The 9,288-nt window shown below is 46.1% G+C and overlaps 1 protein-coding gene across 1 annotated transcript in view; it reads right to left on the bottom strand.

Moving 5' to 3' along the window:
- Positions 1-9,288, bottom strand: part of ACSBG2 (acyl-CoA synthetase bubblegum family member 2) — a 31,252-nt gene that overhangs the window by 7,284 nt on the left and 14,680 nt on the right. The window contains exons 7-9 of the mRNA XM_010828462.1: positions 4,868-5,044; positions 2,073-2,254; positions 1,708-1,941 (exon numbers count right to left, since the gene is read on the bottom strand). Of these exons, the coding sequence (XP_010826764.1) occupies positions 1,708-1,941; positions 2,073-2,254; positions 4,868-5,044 (593 nt within the window). The remainder of the gene's footprint in view (positions 1-1,707; positions 1,942-2,072; positions 2,255-4,867; positions 5,045-9,288) is intronic.

Below are 9,288 nucleotides of genomic sequence, written 5' to 3'. Positions count from 1 at the left end.
ACCACCCTTATGGCAGAAAGTGAAGAACTAAAGAGCCTCTTGATGAAGGTGAAAGAGGAGAGTGAAAAAGTTGGCTTAAAGCTCAACATTCAGAAAATGAAGATCATGGCATCTGGTCCCCTCACTTCATGGCAAACAGATGGGGAAACAGTGGAAACAGTGGCTGACTTTATTTTGGGGGGCTCCAAAATCACTGCAGATGGTGACTGCAGCCATGAAATTAAAAGACACTTACTCCTTGGAAGGGAAGTTATGACCAACCTAGATAGCATATTGAAAAGCAGAGACATTACTTTGTCAACAAAGGTCCATCTAGTCAAGGCTATGGTTTTTCCAGTAATCATATATGGATGTGAGAGTTGGACTATAAAGAAAGCTGAGCACTGAAGAATTGATGCTTTCGAACTGTGGTGTTGGAGAAGACTCTTGAGAGTCCCTTGGACTGCAAGGAGATCCAACCAGTCCATCCTAAAGGAGATCAGTCCTGGGTGTTCATTGGAAGGACTGATGTTGAAGCTGAAACTCCAATATTTTGGCCACCTGATGCAAAGAGCCGACTCATTGGAAAAGACTCTGATGCTGGGAAAGATTGAAGGCAGGAGGAGAAGGGGACGACAGAGGATGAGATGATTGGATGGTATCACCGATTCAATGGACGAGTTTGAGCAAACTCTGGGAGATGGTAAAGGACAGGGAAGCCTGGCGTGCTGCAGTCCATGGAGTCACAAAGACTTGGACACGACATAGTGACCGAACAACAGATGACTGATTCACTTTGCTATTCAGCAGAAAATAACTTTGTAAGGCAACTATACTCCAATATAAGTTTTTAAAACAAGTACAAAGAGGCTTCTTATAACCTCCCAATTAAAAACTTTCCTAGGAGTGTGGAAAAACTCAGAAGCTATACGAGTTTGATGGGTTCATCCAAGTAAAGCTAAAAAAAATTCTACACAGGAAAAAAAAAAGAAACCACCTGTTTAAGGAAGGACTACTCTTTGGTTTGGGGAAAAAAAAAACAAAGCTCAAGCGGGCATTTGGGTTTTACAGAAAACAGACCCAGGTGCAGTTATGGGCTGGAAAGGGTGGATACTGATGTAGAGAGTAAAGTAAGAAGCAAGAGATGGTTTTGCCAGATTCGGAAGATAAGACTTCGATTTCACTAAGTTCAAAGGTGAGTGGAACCTGGCCAAACACAGACTCGAACTTGCAGTATGGTGCAGCTGGTGGGGGGCAGGGGAGCAGGGAAGGACGATCAGGAGGTCCTGTGAAGGAACGTGGCTCCCAGACTCCAAGTAGAACTCGCCTTTGGTGTTCTTACTGCATCAGTGTCACTGGGCTCCATCCTGCCTCCCAAGGTGAGCTAAGCTTGGGAGAAAGCCAGAGGGGCCTGCGGATGTGTTTGAAACAAAGCATCTTGGAGATGAAGGGTCCCTAGGTCTCAGGAGGTCAACCTGGGGTGGGACATCTGGAGGCAGAGCTCACAAGTGACAGATAGGGAGGGTACATACATAGAATGTTTGGGAGACCTCCCTCTTTGTCCGTGGGCTCTCGGACAAACTGGGGCTTCCCACAGTCATGAAGATTTGGAGCCTGGAGGCTGGAGGCACCAAGTCAGGATTCATCATATCCCAGAAACCCTCCCACCTCCGTCCACTTTGACCCAGTGTTGCCAGTGGACCAGGTGTCTGCCCAGGAGACCAGTACCTTAGAAACTTGTAGTTTGCCGGGGTGGATATGGTGTGGGGTCCTGAGCTTTCACTCATACCGTACACCTCGCCTATTGGTATGTCCAGGCTTAAAAAGAACTCAGAAGTTTCCTGGTTGAGGGGTGCGGCCCCGCTGATAAAAATGCGGCAGTGATCCAGGCCAAGGGAATTCTTGATTTTGGTGAACACGAGTGCCTTTGCCATGCGGTAGCTCATGGGATGGTCATGTTCCCTGTGAACATGGATGCCAAGGAAGGTTCTGTAGTCACAGAGCCACAGGGGTGGATGGAACACAGCTGGAGAAGGCTGAGCCCCCTCACCCACCACCCTCCATGCCTGGCCCCAGTGGTCCCAACCACTTACCCTAGCATCCTTTTTGAGTTGACCTTTAAGCCAATATTCCTTGCCCACAAAAACACCTTTTTCCTCAAGCTTGAAGACTTGCCAACAGCCTCCTTTATCTTCTCATGCATCTTTTCCCAAATTCGGGGTACCCCCAGGAAGGCAGTAGGCTTTACCTCTTGCAAGGTGTTGACCAAGGTGCCCTGCTGGGCACAGAGCTCAGTCAGCAACACCTGCACCCCAGGTGTCCATCTCTCCTCAGCCACTGAGGGCAGCCCAGAGAACTTTCTCTTAGCTTTCTGGACCAAGGTGAGCTCCTGACCCATGGGAGCCAGCCCATTGACTGGCCAGTGGCCAATCAGTTAACCCGTTCTCCCTGGGGACATAGTGGAGTATACAGACTGGTAGAGTATTTTTGGAAGGCAGTGTGACAATGCTGTTAACATTTTAAATACAGCTAGGCAACTTCACTTCTGTGGGTGATAGAACTCAGCTGGATGAAAGACTCCGATACACAGAGAAACACCTGTGAGATGCTCTTAGTGCATCAGTTTGTAATAAAATGAAAACAGGCTATGTAGCCAGTGTGGTGGGAGTGGCTAAACAAGCACTTCATGCTTGTTGCCCAAGCATGAAGTGGAGTATCATGAAAGATTCTCCCTCAAATTGATCTACAGGTTCAGTGTCATTGTAAAAAATAGGCAAGCCATTTCATACCAACTGACAAGCTGCATGGAAATGCAGAGGACCTAGAATAACCAAAGCGATTCTGAAAAACAAAATCAGAGGACCTACTATTACTTGATTTTGAAACTGACTATAAGGTAGGGTGATCAACTGTCCCGATATATCCAGAACTGGAGGTGTTCCTGGAATGTGAGGTTTTTACTTATGAGACTGGGAGAACAGGAACAAGGTGATCTCACTACCAAAAAGCTGGAAAAATAAAGTCAGTGAGGTTTTGGTGTAAGGATAGACATAAAGATCAATGAAACAGAACTGAAAATCTAAAGATGAGTCTACATTTATGATCAATTGATACTCAATAAAAGTGCCAAAGACAGACAAACAGAGAGCTTAGCTAACTTAGAGTATTCTTGCCAGACACAAAAATTACCTCAAAATGGACCACAGACCTAAAAGTAAGAGCTGTTAACAGATCTAAAAGCCCTCCAGAAGAACACACAGAAGAAAATCTCTGTGCCTTTAGATACAGTATGTGTAAGTCACTTAGTCGTGTCCGACTCTTTGTGACCCCTTGGACTGTAGCCCACCAGGCTCCTCTGTCCATGGAGTTCTCCAGGCAAGAATACTGGAGTGGGTTACCATTTCTTCTTCCAACCTTTGGGGTAGGCAATGATTTTCTTAAAAATTACACCAGAAGCATGAAAGGAACAAAAAATCAATAAATTGGAGAGTTAACACTCATTAGAGGTGAACATTTTCTGCTTTTCAAAAGACACTAGTAAGAAAATGAGAAGCCACAGAGCTGGGAGCAAGTATTTGCAAAACCTATCTTTGATAAACAATTTGTATGAAGAACACAACATTCAACAATAAGATGTACAACTCAATTTTTACACAGGCAAAACTGTGAACAAGAGATTTTTCCAAAGAAGATACACAGATGGCCAATAAGCACAAGAAAAGTTGCTCACCATCATTAATCATTTGAAAACTGCAAATTAACAGGAGAGAGACCACTTCACGTCTGCTGCTGCTGCTGCTGCTAAGTCGCTTCAGTCGTGTCTGACTCTGTGCGACCCCATAGACAGCAGCCCACCAGGCTCCCCCGTCCCTGGGATTCTCCAGGCAAGAACACTGGAGTGGGTTGCCATTTCCTTCTCCAATGCATGAAAGTGAAAAGTGACAAAAATAGTAACAAGTGTTGGTGAGGATATGGAGGAACTGGACCTCTCATACACTTCTGGTGGGAATGTAAAATGGCACAGCCTCTTTGAAAACACTCTGGCAGTTGTTTAAAATGTTAAGACAGGCAATTCCCTGGCAGTCCTGTGGTTAAGACTCTGTGCTCCCACTGTTGGGGGCACGAGTCCGATCCCTGGTCAGGGAACTAAGATCCTGTGTGCTGAAGCCAAAAACAAGTTAAAACGGCTTTGTTCCTAGTGCTAAGTTGCTTCAGTCATGTCTGACTCTTTGCAACCAAATGGACCATGGCCCTCCAGGCTCCTCTGTTCATGGGATTCTCCGGGCAAGAATGCTGGAGTGGGTTACAATTTCCTTCTCCAGGTGATCTTCCTGAACCCAAGGATCAAAGCCCCGTCTACTGTGCCTCCTGCATGGCAGGCAGATTGTTTACCGCTGAGGCACTGGAGAAGCCCATGAATATTTCTGTAGATACTGTATTCCCAGTAAGTGGGGTAAACATGAAGACTCAAATAGCTTCACATCAGTTCAGGTCAGATTCTACTGCCAAAAATGTTTGGTTTGTGGGGGGTTTTGGAGCTGGGAATACTGAATTAAAAAAAAAAAAGCTACACACACACACACACACACAAACTCTGCCTTTAGTGCCATCTACATTTTAGTCTTAGGTAGTTCAGTATACAGCCTGCAAAACCATGGACACCATGACTCGGATAAAGATAAAAACAAAAAGAAGGTGGTTAACTGATTCACATGCTGCTAAAGGGGAGCATTAGCTGAGGACAGAGAAGGAACCCCTCCGCCTGCTAGATCTGGGCCTTGATGGAACCATCCACCCTTCCAAGCTGCCCTTAACCTTGACTCCACACCCCCAGATCTGGGCCCTGATGGAGCCGTCCACCCATCTGGGCTTCCCTCAGCCTTGATACCTTGAGAGCATCTGGTTCAGCAAAGTAGATGAAAGCCCCGACCTTAATGGGCACCCAGACGTCCATCATCTGAGCTGCGATGTGGCTGAGAGGAAGGTAGCTGACCACCACCTCCTGCTTTTCGGGGGCATAAGCCAGGTTGCATTCCTTCGCCACCGACCCCGCTGTCCACGTGATCTAGAACACAAGCTGAACTGAGGATCCAGTGAGATCCGATATACTTCCTCCTCCTCCTCACCTGCTGCTGCTGCTGCTGCTAAGTTGCTTCAGTCGTGTCCGACTCTGTGTGACCCCGTAGACGGCAGCCCACCAGGCTCCCCCATCCCTGGGATCCTCCAGGCAAGAACACTGGAGTGGGTTGCCAGTTCCTTCTCCAATGCATGAAAGTGAAAAGTGAAAGTGAATTCGCTCAGTCGTGTCAGACTCTTAGCAACCCCCAGGCAACAGTACTGGAGTGGGGTGCCACTCCTCCGCTCCTCACCTGAGAGCTGTTTAAATGCAGTTCTTTAACAAACGCAAGGCACCTCCTAAACGCTGGGCACTGCTCCTGTTCTTTACAAAAACATCGAGTCATTTAGTCCTCATCTTAACACTGGGGTTGATAACTGTGATTCTCCCCCGTCATCGAGATGGGAAACCAGAGGCACACAGAAGTTCACTAACTTGCTTGAGGCTGGGACGAATTGTAAACTACAGTGGGCAGCTTTGGGGGATTACCAGATGCCCCAGGATCCAAAAGGAGACCCTAGAGTCAGGATGTCTACTGGGAAAGTCAGAAAATCTGAAGGACTCAGTGTCTCAGAAGCAGTCTTGACTCTAGGGACTTCCCTGGTGGTCCAGTGGTTAAGAATCCACTTTCTAATGTGGAAGATCAGGTTCAATCCCTGGTCAGGGAACTAGGAGCCCACATGTCACAGGGCAGCTAAGCCCATGCACCACAACTGCTGAGCCTGCTTGCCACAATGAAAGATCCCACGTGCCATGACTAAGACCCAACACAGCCACACACACAAAAGAAATCCTGACTCCACCATTTACTAGCTGAGTGACCCTGGGCTATTTGGTTAAAATCCCTTGCAACCTCTATATAAATGCTCATCTGTAAAATGGGCACAGAATTTCCTTGTGCCAACATAAAATTAAGAAACCAACACTGTCCAAAAAACAAAAGGACCACTCTTAATCCCATGGAATAAACACCCCAACAATTAATATATCAATGTTTTTCTTAAAATTTCTTTAAATTTTTATTGGAGTGTAGTTGCTTTATAACTCTATGAATGTTTTTCTTTCTCCAATGCATGCTTTGATGTAAAGTTTTAGCATATCTATAATTTAGGAATCTATACTTCTTACTGGTATCATAAACTGGTCGTTAATCTGGCCACATGGGCCTCTACACTGTTATTCCAACAGGTCAGGCAAGGTCCTGCCTCAGGGCCTTTGCACTGGCCATTCCCACTGCCTGGGATCTGCTTCCTTCAACTGTCTCCACAACTATTAATAACTCCTTGGATACTGAATTGCTAGTTAAATGTCACCTCTTAGAGAAGCTGTCTCACCCCCAAACTGAAGCTTCCAGCATCTGTCTAATCCTCTAAGTACTACTTGCCACAATCTCAGTGGTTTTATTTATTCGTTCCCTGTCTGTCTTCCCGGGGGCCACAATTGGGTCTGTTCTGTCCAAAGCCATTTTCCAAGCACATAGTAGGTGCCCAGTGAATTTTCGTTGAGAAGGGACATTTAAGAGAAGAGAAGAGACATTTAAGAGAAGAGAAGGGACATTTAAGAGCAAGGAAACATGCAAAACCCTTGGCCCATAGTGAGCCCTCAAGATTCATCCCTTGTCTTTCTCTGGGTCTCAGGATGGAGGGATTTTCCTTCTGCCCCCATAAGCACTGTCCCTTCCAGAGGCCCAAGGAATCCAGCACCCACTTGTTGAGAAAAGGGGCTAGGTGCGTGCAGACTGTGATTTACAGTCATTCAAACACCCAAGGGTTCAGAACCTGGCTCAGGCTCATTCTTCGCTCTCTGACCTTGCTCGAGTCATGTCCCCTCTCTGAGCCTGTTTGCCCATCTGTGAAAGGGGTTAATGATACATCTTAACCTTGTGGGGTTTCTGTGAGGGGTTATATCTGTTTATCTCAGCGTGGCCTAGTATTCTATAAAACGGGAGAAACTTTAAATTGTGGACACATTTTGAGAACCTGGGACTACCTTTAACTTCTTGCTCTAAAAATGATGACAATTATGATGATTTTAACTCATTATTGACTGGGGGATTCTTGCAGAAACTAATGCCTGCGGCTGGAGTTTTCATTTTGGCTGGCCAAAAATCAGTTTTGTGATTTCACTAACACTGTTTTGCAGGTCACTACATTCAGCAGTTTACACCTGACAGACTGGTAAAGTCTTCTCTAGCATCATGAGTTTCACTTTCCACATCGGAATCAATCATTAAGGCTTTTTGTCTTCTTGTTGGTCTACATGCATATCGTCTGAATCAGAACTATGTTCTGAAGAACTGTCACCTTCTGAGACACTTGTATGTACGTTGCTCAGACAATCAGAAAAAGTATTCCCATAAAATTCACTGGAAAATTCATCTTTGTGTAAAATTTCACCATGTGTTATCTTTGAAGATTTTACGCTAATAAATTAGCACTTATCACATATATAAAGTTGGAACAAAAATCTAACAGAAAAACGTGAATGATAATGACAATCATAAGTTGTCTAATGAAACTTTGATCAACTTTAAGCTCTAACAACTTCACACTTGATGTTAATTGTATCAGTGTCTAAAAATGTACTGATACGTCTCCAGTCAATAATGGGCAGCAAAAGATGTATTAAAATGTCTCCAGTCAATAATGGATTAAAAGTCACAATAAGGGACACTGATGAGGCTGTGTGCCAGGTATCACTCTGAGCACTTATATCTGTGTGTAGGTTAAGTGAAGTGTTAGCCGCTCAGTCATGTCTGACTCTTTGGGACCCCATGGGCTGTAGCCCTCCAGGCTTTTCTGTCCATGGAATTCTCCAGGCAAGAATACTGGAGTGGGTAGCTAGTCCCTTCTCCAGGGGATTCTCCCAACCCAGGAATTGAACCCAGGTCTCCTATATTGCAGGCAGATTCTTTACTGTCTGAGCCACCGGGGAAGCCCATGCGTAAGTTAAAGACAGTGGCAAATTCTCTGCCACCCCCTCCATTCAGAGCTAGAGTCTGTTTTCCCTTCCTCTCACAGGGCCGGTCCAGTGGCTGGTTTTGACCTGCAGAGCAGGGCACCATGAGCTTCTGGCATTGAGCCCTGATAGATGTCAGCCTGTGCCTTTACATACTGTGTGCTGCCCTTGGGGGAGCCAGCACCACATTGAGAAATTCAACAGCCTCACTACTTCCATGCCACAGAGAAACCCAAGCCCCAGGAGACATGTGAGTGAAGCCCCTCTCAGACCTGTTAACCCAGCCTGGGCACCAGCTGAGTGATCCCAGCTGACACTCTGTGGGGCAGAAAAGACACTGCTGAGCCCTGGTCCAAATCTGAGACCCAGAAATAACGCACTGTTGGTGTTTCAAGTTGCTCAGTTCTAGAATGGTTTGTTCCACAGCAGTAGCTAACTGACACAGTATGAGGCATTATTTAACCTTCACAGCAACTCTAAGAGCTATCAGCTGTTCTTGTCTCCATTTCACAGGTGGGCAAACTGAAGCCCAGAGAAGTTAAGGGAGTTTTCTCAGGTCACACAACTAGCAAATGGGGGAGCCAGGATGAAGATCTAGGCAGACTTGCTCCAAGAGCTCAGCGTTCATCAGCTGTCTTCAAGGAGATGATCTCAGCAGACGTGAAGCCACTAGGAGTATGAACGCTGGCCAGGGTGGGCTTCCTCAGACCCTCTTTATTCATTTCAGTCCACAAAATGGATTGAATCCTCGTATACATAGCACTGGAGACACAGCAGTGAACCCAACAGACTGCCGCTGCCCTCAAGGAGCTAATGTTCACAATAAACACGTGACTGTATATAATATGTCAGTGCACGGAAAACAGTAGCCAGAGGGGATCAGGGACTGATGGGGTGGTTTATTTTTATTTGCTGTTTTGAACATGAAAGTCAGGGAGGACTTCTTGGAGGCAGTAACATTTGAGCAGGGACCCCGAGGAGGTGAAAGAGGAAGCCAAATTGGTCTCTAGGAAAAGAATTCCATGCAGAGGGAACAGCCAGAGCAAAAGCCAGTGTGTGCTGCCAACTCTTAAGCTGGGTTGCTGCAAAAAGCTCTTATAAAGTAGAAACGCTGGGACGTCCCTGCTAGTCCAGGGGCTAAGAGTGTAGGGGGCCCAGGTTCAATCCCTGGTCGGGGAACAAGATCTGACATGCTGCAGCTAAGACCCAGTGCAGCCAAAATATATATATATATA

Source organism: Bison bison, unplaced genomic scaffold (genome assembly GCF_000754665.1).
Source record: "Bison bison bison isolate TAMUID 2011002044 unplaced genomic scaffold, Bison_UMD1.0 scf7180017864492, whole genome shotgun sequence".
Classification (NCBI taxonomy): Eukaryota; Metazoa; Chordata; class Mammalia; order Artiodactyla; family Bovidae; genus Bison; species Bison bison.
The sequence above is the reverse complement of the archived record's forward strand: the minus strand, read 5'-3'. Positions and strand labels throughout refer to the sequence as shown.